The sequence below is a fragment of the Otolemur garnettii genome, unplaced genomic scaffold, assembly GCF_000181295.1.
Source record: "Otolemur garnettii isolate 467f Iridium unplaced genomic scaffold, OtoGar3 scaffold00046, whole genome shotgun sequence".
NCBI classification, from domain to species: domain Eukaryota; kingdom Metazoa; phylum Chordata; class Mammalia; order Primates; family Galagidae; genus Otolemur; species Otolemur garnettii.
The window spans coordinates 3,065,444-3,080,568 of NW_003852441.1; the positions used below are offsets into that span (position 1 = coordinate 3,065,444).

At 49.7% G+C, this 15,125-nt stretch overlaps 1 protein-coding gene across 1 annotated transcript in view; it reads left to right on the forward strand.

The window, feature by feature from the left end:
- The window catches only part of TRPV2 (transient receptor potential cation channel subfamily V member 2), a 21,851-nt gene that overhangs the window by 1,659 nt on the left and 5,067 nt on the right, over positions 1-15,125 (forward strand). Inside the window, exons 2-10 of the mRNA XM_023514053.1 lie at positions 239-475; positions 2,780-2,913; positions 6,517-6,807; positions 7,251-7,549; positions 10,587-10,760; positions 11,191-11,334; positions 11,819-11,926; positions 12,832-12,902; positions 13,388-13,553. Of these exons, the coding sequence (XP_023369821.1) occupies positions 276-475; positions 2,780-2,913; positions 6,517-6,807; positions 7,251-7,549; positions 10,587-10,760; positions 11,191-11,334; positions 11,819-11,926; positions 12,832-12,902; positions 13,388-13,553 (1,587 nt within the window). The 5' untranslated portion in view covers positions 239-275. The remainder of the gene's footprint in view (positions 1-238; positions 476-2,779; positions 2,914-6,516; positions 6,808-7,250; positions 7,550-10,586; positions 10,761-11,190; positions 11,335-11,818; positions 11,927-12,831; positions 12,903-13,387; positions 13,554-15,125) is intronic.

Here is a 15,125-nt window from a genome sequence, read left to right on the forward strand (position 1 = left end):
CCTCCTGTGGGTCTGCGGTGCAGACAGTGGGTGATCTCCTTGCACGCAGCTTCTACACACCCACCTCCTCAGTCCCTGCCTTCCCTCCACCCCCATTCACTCCCCCTCCTGTGGGTCTGCGGTGCAGACAGTGGGTGATCATCTCCTTGCACGCAGCTTCTACACACCCACCTCCTTTTGCAGGCTCCAGACCTGCGGCTGAGAGGAAGAAGGGACCCTGACATCCCCATCTCCACAGAGCCTCCAGCTGGATCAAGCAGCCTCCTCCCTTTAGCATGACCTCGCCCTCTAGCCCTCCAGTTTTCAGACTGGAGACATCAGATGGAGACCGAGAAGATGGTGCTGAGGTGGACAAAGGAAAGCCAGGCTTTGGGAGTGGGCCACCCCCCATGGAGTCACCATTCCAAGGCGAGGATCGGAACTTCCCACATCAGATCAAAGTGAACCTTAACTACCGAAAGAAAGCAGGTGCTAGGTGAGGCAGAAGATGGGGCTGGGGCAGGGGTAGGCCCTCAGCGCTAGTAGAGCACCCTGCCAGCCCAGCACCAGAGTCCCTTCCCCACAGCCTGCCACTCCCGTGCTGGACAGCTGACCTCTGCTCTACTCTCTGGGGTTGCTCCTTCTGGAACCTTCCCCATTCTGTGCCTTCTGTCCTTGGAGGTCCTGTTCTTTTTTGTAGGGACACATTCTTCCAGCTCCAAGTACTCAATCGACCCTCAAATCTCCTTTCTTCATGTCTTGACCCCCATTCCTGTCATGGTCATCATGGGGGACTGTAGCAGGATCCACACCCTATCCAGGGAGGGAATCAAGGATATCTGGAAATGTCCTTTGCACTTCTCAGTTCTCTCCCAAGGCTAGCTCTACCATACCACTCAGGACAAGGGATGAGAACTTGGGGGGCTGAGGGTGATAGGCTTCTGCTTGGAGTCCTGTGTGCTTTGGTTTCCTGTGGTCCTTCTGCCAGTTCTGACTATGTGAGCTCCTGCTCCCAGTCCTGCATCCCCCTAGTGTGAGGCTGTTGAATCCTCATAGGCTAGGCAAGACTGCAGGGAAGTCCCTTCCTTCTTCCTTGTGCTTTGGGTACACCCCACAGGAGCCCATTGGGGCCCATTGTATTCTGTGTGCGGGATGACTTTGGCAGCACCGGTGCGGGAGAGAATGCATGTGGAGCTTCTGGGGGCAGTGCAGAATAGGCCCCTCAATGCACTTCCAAGCCTCAATCTGTGCCTTCATTAGGCTTCCCTACCCCATGACCATGATGTCACCCTGTAACAGGAAGTGTTTTGTCCAAATGACCACTTCCCCAAGCTGGACTGCCACCCACAGGGCTCACAAGGCAGCAGCAGAGCCTTCCCTCGTGGTCATGTTGTGGTCATGTGGTCTGCTGGGTGGGTGATGTCACATCTGGCCAGAGAAAAGTGGGTGTGCAAACGGAGGAGGCAGGGCTGGTGGTAATCAGCCTGGGATTGGGCTGTTGATCCCAACAGTCAGAATTGCCAACCCTGACTTGATTGTCCCTTTCTATAGGAGATTTTTTTTTGGAAACAGAGTCTCATTATATTGTGCTCAGTAGAGTGCTGTGGCATCACAGCTCACAGCAACCTCTAACTCTTGGGCTTAAGTGATTCTCATGCCTCAGCCTCCCATGTAGCTGGGAATACAAGTGCCCACCACAACACCTGGCTATTTTTTTTTTGTTGTAGTTGTTGTTTTAGCAGGCCTGGGCCAGGTTTGAACCCGCCAGCCCTGGTGTATGTGACCAGCGCTCTAACCACTGAGCACTGGGTGCCGAGCCTCTAAAGGAGATGTTAACCTGAGGTCCTCAAACATCAAATAGCACCTCCCACCTTTGTTTGTCCCTTCCTAGCTGTTTGTCATGGTACCAAGAGTCCCAGAGGCTAGCTGATCCCTGTGAATAGTGACACAGCCTAGGAGGGAGTGCTCCATGCCCTTTCCCCAGATTCTGAGGAGCTACCAGACCATTTTGAGGGTCTAGGGAGAGATTCTCCAGAAGTGTGGCTTCTCAGTAAAACTTGGGACAACCTCTGATATGTTTCAATGTTGGACCCACATGATACTCTGATTTCCTTTGGGAAATCTCTTGCTGCCCAGCCTAGAATCTCTCTGGGGGTTCAGAGTCAGGATCTAGAGTTAGACAGCCCCGATGAAATCCACAGTTTTGCACTGTGTGACTTTGGGCAAGTTAATGGAAAAAGAGTGATTCCTGACCTATACTGCTGATGTGAGGATTAAGGTGCAGGGTATTCTGAGGTCAGTAGGCAGTTTCTGAAAGGAGGGAGCTTTTCTTCATTCTTTCTTCAATGCCAGTGGTGCTTACAGCCACTATCATCTGTGGTGACCTCCCACAGCCCTGTTCAGACCCATACCCAAGCTCAAGAGCCACCATGAGTTGCATGTGCTGAAATAGATCCTATGAGATGATGAGTCTGCTGAGAGGTGATGCCTCATGGCATCTGGAAAATGAGGAACACTTGATAGTGAAAAATCTGTGCATTCCTGTGATGCTGGGATAAGGATGAAGCAGATCTGATGCTGGGCAGGGCCCTCCTCCTCCTTCTTCTGGGGCTCTGAGCACTCGGGTCTCCTTGGTCTGCCATGGGAGAGTGTAGGCCCTCAGAAGGGCTTCAGTGGGGCTGCTGGATCTGAGGGGTGTGCAGTGTTTCCTGGACTCCCTGAAAGGGCTCCCTGGGATACAGGGCTTCCTGGGGGACTGTGGCCCTTCTCTTCCATGAGTCACAAACTGTATCCCCCGTAGCCAGCCGGACCCAAACCGCTTTGACCGTGACCGGCTCTTCAGCGTGGTCTCCAGGGGTGTCGCGGAGGATCTGGCTGGACTACGAGAATACCTGCGCCGGACCAGCAAGTACCTCACCGACTCAGAGTACACAGGTAGACTCTGCCCTGTGGGGCCCGGACCATAGCATCCTATGGGCTGGTAGTTGGGCTGGCTGGGCGGGCCTGCTCCCCGGTTAGAAGTTGAGGGGCAGCCCCTTGACTGCCTCTCACTTCCACTCCACCTGGCTCCCAGCTTCCTCTGCCACCTTGACCCATGGCCATGGGTGAAAGGATGCTCAAACATTGTTTTCTCATAACAGTGTTGAGATATAATATATAATACGTACAGCATACACTCCACATCTCAGAGCACTCTGCCCAAAATCTAAATATCTTTATTGTTTGGACTGACTGGAAAAATCACATATGTGCACTCTGCAAACAGTAGGAAATGAGAAAACACAGGGTAAAAACAGTTATCCTCCTGGGCCCCTGTTAATAATTTGGGATGTATTTTTTCTTTTTTTAAATCTCAGGTTAATGTGGAAGTATATACAACCAAATCATATTTGAATTTGTTAGGTGGAGTCCCTCTTGTAGTTATGTCCTGCACCCAAAAGGTGTGCCATATACCCCTATGTTGTGCCCATTCAGTGGGAGTACCCCAAACCCCGTCTTCCCTCTCCCCCTCCCTTGTTCCCCTCCTCCCAACTTGAATTGAAATGAGTTTTTCTCCTATGTGGGTATGAATTAGATTGTCTACTGGCTTCATATTAGTATTGAGTACACTGGATATCTGCTTTTCCATTCTTGGGACACTTTATTGAAAAGAATGTGTTTCAGCTCCATCCAGGTTAATACAAAAGATGTGAAGTCACCATCATTTTTATGGCTGAATAGTATTCCATGGTGTGCATATACCACAGTTTGTTAATTCATTCCTGAGTTGATGGACATTCGGGTTGTTTCTATGTCTTAGTGATTATAAATTGAGCTTCGATAAACAATCTAGTGCATATGTTCTTATAACAAAATGATTTTTTTTTCTTCTGGGTAGATATAGTAGCTTCAAAGAAAATGAAATACCTGGGCTGGTTGAGGTGGTTCACACCTATAATCCTAGTGCTCTGGGAGGCTGAGGCAGGTGGATTGCCTGAGCTCACAGGTTTGAGACCAGCCTGAGCCAGCGCAAGACCTCATTTCTAAAAATAGTTGGGTGTTGTGGTGGGTGCCTGTAGTCCCAGCTACTCAGGAGGCTGAGACAAGAGAATTGCTTGAGCCTAAGAGTTTGAGGTTGCTGTAAGCTATGATGTCACGGCAATCTACTAAGGGTGACAAGTGAGACTCTGTCCCAAACAAAAAAAAAGAGAGAAAATAAAATAAAATGAAATACCTAGGAATATACCTAAGAAAAGAGGTGAAGGACCTCTATAAAGAATTACAAAACCTGAAGAAAAGAAATAGCAGAAGACATTAACATGGGGCAGCACCGGTGGCTCAGTGAGTAGAGTGCCAGCCCCATACACCAAGGGTGGCAGGTTTGAACCCGGCCCCAGCCAAACTGCAACAAAAGAATAGCCAGGTGTTGTGGCAGGCACCTGTAATCCCAGCTACTCGGGAGGTTGAGGCAAGAGAATCGCCTAAGCCCAGGAGTTGGAGGTTGCTGTGAACTGTGACGCCGTAGCACTCTACCGAGGGTGAAAGAAGTGAGACTCTGTGTCTAAACCCCCCCCAAACCAAAACCAAAACAAAACAAAAGAAAACAAAAAAGAAATAGCAGAAGACATTAACAAATGGAAGAGCATACCATACTCCTGGCTGGGAACAATCAATATTGTTAAAATGTCTATACTTTCCAAAGCAATCTATAGACTCAATGCAATCCCCATTAAAATACCAATATCATTTCCCAACTTTGAAGATTTGGTAAAAATAGTTCTTCATTTTGTATGGAACCAGAAAAAACCCTGTGATAGTCAAAGCAATTCTTAATAATAAGAACAAGGCTGGAGGCATCACCCTTCGAGACTTTAGGCCATATTACAAGTCCACAGTGATCAAAACAGCATGGTACAGGCACAAAAATAGAGACATAGACATTTGGAACCAAATAGAAAACGAGGAGATGAAATCAACGTCTTATAACCATCTGATCTTTGATAAAGCAAAGCATACACTGGGGGAAAGAATCCCTATTCAGTAAAAGGTGCTGGGAGAACTGAATAACCACCTCTAAAAGGTTGAAACTTGACTCACACTTTTCACCACTTAAAAAAATTGATTCAAGATGGATAAAAGATTTAAATCTAAGGCACGAAATGAGAAAAATCCTAGAAGATAGTGTGGGAAAAACTCTCGAAGATGTCAGCCTAGGGAAAGATTTTGTGAAGAAGACTTCCAGAGCAATTGCAACAACAACAAAAATTAACAAATGAGACTTAATTAAACTGAAAAGTTTCTGTACTAAGGACACAGCAATCAAAGCAAATAGACCACCTTCAGGATGGGAAAAGATATTTGCATATTATGAATTTGACAAAGGCTTGATAACTAGGATCTATAGAGAACTCAAATTAGTTAACAAAAAAAGAGCTAACAATCCCATCTATCACTGGGCCAGAGAAATGAATAGAACCTTCTCTGAGGAAGACAGACAAATGGCTAGCAAACATGAAAAAATGCTCATTATCACTAGAAATGCAAATCAAAACCACCCCAAGATATCACCTAACCCCAATGAGATTAGCCCACATCACAAAATCCAAAGTTGCAGATGTTGATGTGGATGGGGAGAGAGACTTTCTTAATACATTAGGAATATATTTACAGGCCAGGCTCAGTGCTCATGCCTGTAATCCTAGCACTCTGGGAGGCCGAGGCAGGTGGATTGCTTGAGCTCAGGAGTTCAAGGCCAGCCTGAGCAAGAGCAAGAGCGAGACCTGGTCTCTAAAAAATAGAAAAACTAGCTGGGCATCAGGGGAGTCACTTGTAGTCCCAGCTACTTGGGAGGATAAGGCAAGAAAATTGCTTATGCTCAAAGACTGAGGTTGCTGTGAGCTATGATGATGCCATGGCACTCTAGCCAGGGTGATAGAGTAAGACTCTGTCTCAAGAAAAACAGAAATAAAAAAGAGAGGAAGATATTTATGTTCATGAGATCTTGACACATACTTTCGCAGTGTGCTTCCCCTGTGTATGAATCTTGTACACTTTTCATTTAGTATGTACTGTACTCAGTCACTGTAACAGCTGTAACATCACGTGGATTTACCTTAATTTTCTTAACCAGTTTCTCATCAATGGCCATAAGGTTGTTTGTAATTTTTGGCCTCAACCAGCTGTGTGCTAGGCCCTCTGTGTGCTAAGCATTTTGTTTATATTCTTCCATTGAACCCTGGAATATTTTCACTTTACAGTGAGGAACACTGAGGTTTAAGAGAGGCCAACAAATACAGTTTTGAATGTTCTTGTATAGACATCATTGCAAAGATGATGAATTACGTCTTAGAAACGTGGTTTCTAGGGCAGAATTGTAGTTATACCTGTTGGTATTTTCTTAATTGTTGCCTGGAGCCTTAATATGTGGTTGTGCTCCCACCAGGAGTGAATATCCATCTTTTTTATCCTCCCAGGGGTACTTTGGAGTCTAGGCTTGCTGTAGCCCCAATGCTCCAGGTCTGAGCACCCCCATGCCCCTTCCCCTCCACTTTCCCACAGAGGGCTCCACAGGGAAGACGTGCCTAATGAAGGCTGTGCTGAATCTTCAGGACGGCGTCAACGCCTGCATCCTGCCACTGCTGCAGATTGACCGGGACTCAGGCAATCCACGGCCCTTGGTCAACGCCCAGTGTACAGATGAGTACTATCAAGGCCACAGTGCCTTGCACATTGCCATAGAAAAGAGGAGCCTACAGTGTGTGAAGCTCCTGGTGGAGAATGGAGCTGATGTGCATGCTCGGGCCTGTGGCCAGTTCTTCCAGAAGGGCCAAGGGACTTGCTTCTATTTTGGTAAGTGAGGCACTCTTGAGTAAATTGAGCCACCGAGGGGGGTAAAGCCTTGTCCAAGGTCACATGGTTAGTGAGTGGCAGAGCTGGCACTTAACCCCAGGACTGTCCAACCCTGACACTCTACTTCTAACCACTGTGCTTCCTGCAAAAGCAATTTGTCTTAAGAGATGTTTTATTATGGTATGGACAGGGAGGCTCAGCATGCGCCAAGCCCTGACCCTGGGAGGAGAGCGGGCTGCTGGAACTGGCCTGCGGCAAATAGGCAGTCAGAACAAAGAGGCAGTGTGTCTAAAGACAGCAAGAAGCAAGGCAGTTCTGCTCCCTTAGATAGTAAAGAAACTTGACCTGCTTGGAGGAGGCCTGGCCTTCTGTCCAAGAAGCCTGAAGAGTGGGCAAGTGGAAGCTGGAAGGCCCGAGGCCCAAGCTGCCCCCTCGGCCCACAGGTGAACTGCCACTCTCTCTGGCTGCATGCACCAAGCAGTGGGACGTGGTGAGCTACCTCCTGGATAACGAACACCAGCGTGCCAGCCTGCAAGCCACCGACTCCCTGGGCAACACGGTCCTGCATGCTCTGGTGATGATCGCAGACAACTCTAAGGAGAACAGTGATCTGGTGACCCACATGTACGACAAGCTCCTCAAAGCTGCAGCTGACACTGATCATACTGTGCAGCTTGAGGACATCCGCAACCTGCAGGGCCTTACACCCCTGAAGTTGGCTGCCAAAGAGGGCAAAATTGAGGTGAGCAGCTATCTCTTCTCTCCCCTCCACCTCTCCCCCAGGAGGCAGTAGGTCTCACTCTAAGAGTTCTGCAGAAAGAGCCTTAGGTGGTGGTTTTGGTTACTCCATTTTTTTGATGGGACACTGTTATTAGTGAGAAAAATTTCAGTATGCACCTTTAAAACACGTGTGTTGGGTGGTGCCTGTGGCTCAAGGAATAGGGTGCCGGCCCCATATACTGGGGGTGGCAGGTTCAAATCCGTCCCTAGCCAAAACCTGCAAAAAAAAGTGTGCTAATAAATTATATATAGATTACTTAATTAATGTGTTATATGTGTTATATTATGAAACAAAGGGAATTTTTTTAAGCCATTAGGGTTTCTTTATTAGGAGACAGTCTTTATTTATTTATTTTGCAGTTTTTGGCCAGGGCTGGATTTGAACCCACCACCTCTGGCATATGGGGCTGGCACCCTACTCCTTTGAGCCACAGGCACCTCTCAGTCTTTTTTTTTTTTAAATTGAGACAGCGAGTCTTTGTCACCTGCAGTAGAGTGTGTGACGTCATAGGTCATAGCAACACCAAACTCTTGGGCTTAAGTGATTCTCTTGCCTCAGCCTCCCTAGTAGCTGGGACTATAGGTGCCCACCACAATGCCCAGCTAATTTTTTTTGTTGTTTAGCAGGCCTGGGCCAGGTTCAAACCCATCAGCCCCGGAGCATGTAGTCAGTACCCTAACCACCAAGCTATAGTCACCCAACTGAGAGACAGTCTTTTTATAACCCTTACTTACTTTGCTATGAGATTTTCTGCATATTGATTGGTAAATATGTGTAATGAACTTAGTATGTATTTTGTCTACTATAACACTGGCAAGTTTTTCTCCTAGTTCATTGTTTATTTTTCGAATTTTATTGTCTCTTTTCACCATACAGAATTTAAAAATGTTTACGTATGCAAGTATAATTATCTTCTCTTTTAAGGTTCCTTGGGATTTTGCTGCTCCGAGACAGGGTCTCATTTTGTCGCCCAGGCTAGAATGCAATGGTGTCATCATAGCTCATAGCAACCTCAAACTCTTGGGCTCAAGCAATCTTCCTGCCTCAGCCTTCTCTTGAGTAGCTGGGACTTCAGGCATGAGCCACCATGCCTGGCTAATTTTCCTATTTTTTTGTAGAGACGGGGTCTCACTCTTGCTCAGGCTGGATTCAAACTTAAGCCTCAAGCAATCCACCCACCTTGGCCTCCTGGAATGCCAGGATTACAGGCCCGAGCCACCATTTCCTGCAGGTTCCCTGCTTTTGCTATCAATTAATTCCTGCTATAAGATTGTATATATATATATATATAACACATAGATGTAATATATAATGCATATATTATCCTTAAGTATGATGTATATCATCTCCACATCCATAATTTCTTCTAACCTCTTTTTTTTTTTTTGAGACAGAGTCTCACTTTGTCTCCCTCAGTAGAATACTGTGGTGTCATAGCTCACAGCAACCTCTGTTGCGTGGGGGTTTCGCGAGGGACAGGCAGCTTCATCGCAAGTATAAGCCCACTCCTGAAATTGTTTATTAAGAGACAGACTACAAGCTCATGGTGGCAATAGCAATGATTTTTATTTCTGACCCCTATTTATAGTAAGTTGGTCACGTACACTCCATTAACCAACAATCAAAGCATTCTTGCTATTAACATTGTCTAAATCTATTTCGGCCTCCAAAGGAGACACAAAGTTTGGAAACTTGAGATTACCAAAAGGGGAGCAAGACCTTAAGTTTTCCCTGGCACTGATTATAATGCAGAAGACAGGTTGACAGCTTTTGCTTATCTGCAGCCTGGAGGCCAAGCAGTTTTACAACAGGTGCTTTCACCCACAACAATGTCTGGGCCTGTCTCTGCAGAAGGGGCTGTTAACCCCTTCCTTGCAGGCTTAATGGCCTCATAGAACAGGGGTGCTGAAGATGGGCTTTTACCTCCAAACCTTCAGACCCTATCATGCTGACCAAGGTAGCCAGGTCTTCAACAGAGCTACATTCTACAAAAGCCTTTTTGCCTGTTTCTGGAGTTTAAAGTAAGCACACAGCATGTGGGATTTCATCCCATAAACCTCACCTCAAACTTTTGGGCTCAAGCAATCCTCTTGCCTCAGCCTCCTGAGTAGCAGGGACTACAGGAGCCTGCCACAATGCCCGGCTATTTTTTAGAGATGGGGTCTCGCTCTTGCTCAGGCTGGTCTCAAACCTGTGAGCTCAGGCAATCTACCCACCTTGGCCTCCCAGAGTGCTAGGATTACAGGTGTGAGCCACTGGGGCTGGCCTTTCTTCTATTTTCATTTTTGTTGCCTAAAACTTTGATTTAGTTGGGTTAATTTGGCAGAAAGAGTGAGCATGATTTGGCTCCATTTTTCTGCATGTCTTACCAGGTGTCTGATCTCTGAGGTCATGGCCGGCTTCACCTGTGCCATTACAAAGTGCTATGCTTAGAAAGCAGAGATTTTTTTTTTTTTAAGCTAAGATAAAAATAAACATAGATAGAAGCTTTAATCCTTTTTTCCTGCCCTCCAAGTTTCCTGAGGTCTTCCTGGGGTTTGTGAACCTCACTTTGTTGTCTAGAGGAACTGCTATGCAGAAGCCACCTCCCCATCTGTACCTCTTTCCCCCATTCCTCATTTGTGAAATCAGATACCTTTTAAACCTGTTTGGGTTAGGGACCCTTTTTAAGGCTGTTGAGATCTCTGGACTCTGATTACAGAAGTACATGCACATGTACAGCCTCTGACCCACAGGCTGTGGATCTCTCTGCCACCTGAGGACAGCAGGAAAGAGGGCCATGGGGTGGGAGTGGGGAAGGAAAAGCCAGAGTGGCCAGCAGGCGAGGGAGTACATGGCTGGGTGGGTATGAGAGTGTGCCCTGTGGCACATGACCCCCATGGAGGGGATGAGTGGGCTACAGATCCGGGCAGTGGTCATAAGCTGGGCGTGTCACAGTCCTGGCCCAGCATCAATGTGGGGAGGAACTGGCAAGCAAGCTCAAGAGGCTGCTCTGCAGATTTTCAGGCACATCCTGCAGCGGGAGTTCCCAGGACCATACCAGGCTCTTTCCCGAAAGTTCACCGAGTGGTGCTATGGGCCTGTCCGGGTGTCCCTGTACGACCTGGCCTCTGTGGACAGCTGGGAGGAGAACTCAGTGCTAGAGATCATCGCCTTTCACTGCAGGAGCCCGGTGAGCCTGCAAGGGTGTATGTGAATGTGCTTGAAGGGCTTGGTAAGATCCACAAACCAGAGCTACTGCTGGACCACACCTTATTCTGTGCCAGCGGCGCTGTGGCTGCATGTCCCACAGGTGTGGCCCTGTTCCTGGCTGCCAGGCCCACATTCAGTCCACACTGCAGGCCCTCCTAACACGGGGACCACCGGAGGGAACCCCTCAGCAACCACTGAGAGTGTCTCTCCCGATCAGCCCCTCCTCTGCAGGGTGAGGCTCTCGGTCACTGTGCAGCAGTGAGGGCTGAAGTGGGGTCATTAGAGAGTCTTGGGAGTGTGGAGCCACTCCCGTTCCTCTCCCCTCTGTTTCTCTGGGCTTTGCACTGACACAGAGTGAGTCTCCATCTGCAGTTGCTGAATGTAGCATGGCTCTCCCCTTCCCACCCCAGCACCGGCACCGAATGGTGGTTCTGGAGCCCCTGAATAAGCTGCTGCAGGAGAAATGGGATCTGCTCATCCCCAGGTTCTTCTTCAACTTCCTGTGTTATCTGACCTACATGCTTGTCTTCACCGCTGTCGCCTACCACCAGCCTGCCCTGAATAAGGCAAGGGCAGGGGTGTGGACACATCCTGGGGGAGGAACAGCCGCGGAGGAAGATGGGCAGGGATGCCATCCCCCTTCTACAAAGGATAATGCTGGGCTGAGGCTGCCGGAGTGATGCACCCACACTCTGAGGGAAGCCAGAGCCTTTGAGCTAGTGATAACATGAGTACTCACTGATGCTCACCTATGTGAGAAAGGACCCTAAACACCCCTACCCCTGGGACATGATGAGCTGTTAGCACCCTCAGTTGAGGGAAGGGAGGCAGAATAAGTCAGGTCACACAGGCTGTGTGGTGGAGTCTGGGTTTGAACCCAGGCCCCATAAGTGCACAAAGTGCCTCTCAGGAGACTGGAATCTGAGGGTCCCTCCCTGGAGCTTGTGTTCCCTCTGCTGCTCTGAGTGGCCTCTCCACAGCTCAGGCTCAGCATGGGCCCTCAGATCTGGGAGGTTGAGCTGCTGGGTCTTACCTGAGTGTCTTCAACAGGCCCTCCTCCCCCTGAAGGCCACAGCGGGAAACTCCATGCTGCTGCTGGGCCACATCCTGATCCTGCTGGGAGGGATCTGCCTCCTCCTGGGCCAGGTGAGGGCTCCCCCACTCTCGCCCTCTGTGTCTCCCAGCTAACCCAAACACAGACCTAGTCTTCTCCAGCAGACCTTAGAGCAAGTTAGCTGTGATCCCTTCATTGCCTGGGAAACTGGCTGCCATACCCAATCCCCCCAGAGGGGGCTGAGGGCCAGGGCTTCTGGCCTTGACTTCTGAGCCCTGGGCACCTCCATGCTGTGCTTTCTGGGATTCCTGTGGGGCAGCAGACGGCTTCTCTGATTCCTTGGCAGTGCGGGCTTTGCTCCCCCAAGTCCCTTGGCTGGAGCTTTCCTCTCTTGGGGGGCACAAAAGGTCACGGGCAGGTGGGGCCCAGACACCTCCCCCAGTAGAGCTTCTTCAGGGGAAAATGCTGCAAGCCTGCAGGACACAGGCTGGACACACAGACATTAGGGGCTGCTCCAGGTGGGCAGAACTTGGGCATGAAACCCAGGTTGGCCAGAGGACAGGGGCTTCGTGGGAGGCAGGAGGTGGGAGGGAAAGGAGCTTGCCTCTTTGTATGCCACATGTGACTTCTTCATCTCGATCCCTGGGGACCAGGAGGCCCTTGGCATTGTCTGGGTGTCTGTGGGTGGGTGGCTGCTCTTTTCGGAAAGAGGGTCGAAAGCCGTATCAGCTCTCGGAAGGATTCACAAGTCCTCCCAAAGCTAAAGCTGCTGCTATAGCCCCCAAAGTGGTGCTGGTCAGGCCTCCTCTATGGCCAGGCCAGCAGGCAGGGAGCACCTAGGGGGTATATGTGAGTGGCCCGAGGCCCCAAGAGGCGGCTGAGCAGAGCAGGTCTCTGTCTCTCTGTCCGTCTGCCCCCTCCATGTCTCTGTCCCTCTGTTTATCTGCCCCTCCCCCATGTTTCTGTCCCTCTTTCCGTCTGTCCTTCCTCCCCGCAGCTGTGGTACTTTTGGCGGCGCCGGCTGTTCATCTGGATCTCCTTCATGGACAGCTACTTTGAAATCCTCTTGTACGTGGGATCTCACTCCTCCTTACCCCACAGTCTCTAGGCCTGGGACAGGCAGGTGTGGCACAGGGCACCAGGCTGGCTTTAGAAGCAAAGAGTCAGGGAGTTCCAGGGAGTCAGGAGCTGCATACAGGTCAGATCCTGGATTGCAGGCCACCATGGTAGTGACATTTACTGAGGCCTTGCTGTACACCGGGGAAGCCTGGACTCCCTTCATGTAGAGACTCACTTAACCCTCAAAACACTGTTGGGTCCGGTGTGAGGATTATTATGCCCATCTCACAAGACAGGCAACTGAGGCCCACAGAGGTTAAATGACTTGCCCAGGACAGAGGTCAGGCCATTGATTAGGTCCAGTCCCAGACAGATGCAAGACACCTCAAGCCACCTGACTGTGGGAGAGGCAGTGGTGGTCAGTGCTGGGCAGTGGGGGCTAGCGGTATATTGCCAAGTGTCCTCAAAGCTGACTCAGACCCTTCACCCCACAGCCTGGTCCAGGCCCTGCTCACAGTGCTATCCCAGGTGCTGTGTTTCCTGGCCATCTCGTGGTACCTGCCCCTGCTTGTGTCCTCTCTGGTGCTGGGCTGGCTGAACCTGCTTTACTACACCCGTGGCTTCCAACACACAGGCATGTACAGCGTCATGATCCAGAAGGTGAGAAAAGGGGGTGGCCCGGGGGGCTCCTTTTGGCCTTAGCAGGCAGGAGCTTCCTCCATAGCTGACCTGGGCAGAGGAGAGCATACACGCACCTGCCTGTGTCACCGCCTACACACTTGCCGATGTAAGTCGGGGTATGGGCACGTACACACCTGCTCCCAGGGCTCTCTGCACATGCATCCACACACACATGTGTGTGTGCCGGCGTCCACGAGGGGCACGTGCCTCTTTTCTCCACTGGCGCAGAGTGGATGCACACAGCATGTGTGTCTGTGCGCTGGGAGGTGAGGGCAGATGTCTGTGTCTGCACTCGTGTGTGCATTCAGAAATGTTGAGGGCGTGCCCACTGTGGGCCAGGCCCTGCTCTGGGTCGTGGGAATACAGCAGTGAACAAGACAGACAAACCCTCTCCCTCTTGAAGCTGATGTCCAGTGGGGGAAAGGAAAACAACTAGGAAGATACAGACTGCTCAGTTCTAGAAAGGAAATACACAGGACAGTGTGACGGAGAATATGCGGGGTGGGAAGTGCTTCAGATGGGATGGTCAAGGCAGGTCTCTCTGAAGAGGGAACATTTAAGTTGACTCCTAAAAGAATGGTTCGGCTAACCAGGGTCAAGGAGGAAGCATTTTCAGCAAAGGGAACAGCAAAGGCAAAGGCCCTGAGCCAGAGCAAGCTTGGGGTGCCCAGGACAGAGCGAGGAGACCAGGGTGGCTTAAATGGGGCAGCGAGTGAGTGTGGAAGAGAGGAAGCTGGGAGGTAGGGAGGGCCAGGGGCTTTGTCCATGGGGAGAGATTTGGAGGCCCCAGAAGTTTTCTTTTAAATTGTGTGTACAGGGTGGCACCTGCGGCTCAGTGAGTAGGGCGCTGGCCCCATATACCAAGGGTCGAGTTTGAACATGGCTCCAGACAAACTGCAACAAAAACATAGCCAGGCGTTGTGGCAGGTGCCTGCAGTCCCAGCTACCAGGGGGGCTGAGGCAAGAGAATTGCCTAAGCCCAAGAGCTGGAGGTAGCTGTGAGCTACCATGACACTCTACTGAGGGTGACAAAGTGAGACTCTGTCTCTAAAAAAATATATATAAAAAAATAAATTGTGTGTACAATAGGCCAGGTGAGGTGTCTCATGGCTATAATTCTAGCACTCTGCCTGAGCAAGAGCAAGACCCTGTCTCTACTAAAAATAGAAAAATTAGCCAGTGTGGTGGCAGGCACCTGCAGGCACCTGTAGCCAGTGTGGTGGCAGGCACCTGTCGTGGCAGCTCTTTGGGAGGGTGGGGAAGGAGGATGCTCCAACCAAGAGTCAGAGGTTGCTGTGAGCTATGACAGCACAGCACTCTACCCAGGGCGACAGAGTGAGACTGTCTCAAAACAAGAAAAATTAAATTGTAAAATAAAATTAACCATTTTAACTGTGTTAAAGTGTATGGTTCAGCAGTATTAAGTGCATTCACATTTTGTGCAACTGTTACCATCATCCATCTTCAGAACTTTTTCATCATTTCAAACTGAAACTTGATGCCCATTAAACAACTCCCCATTCTCTCCTGCTCCAGCCTCCAGCAAACACC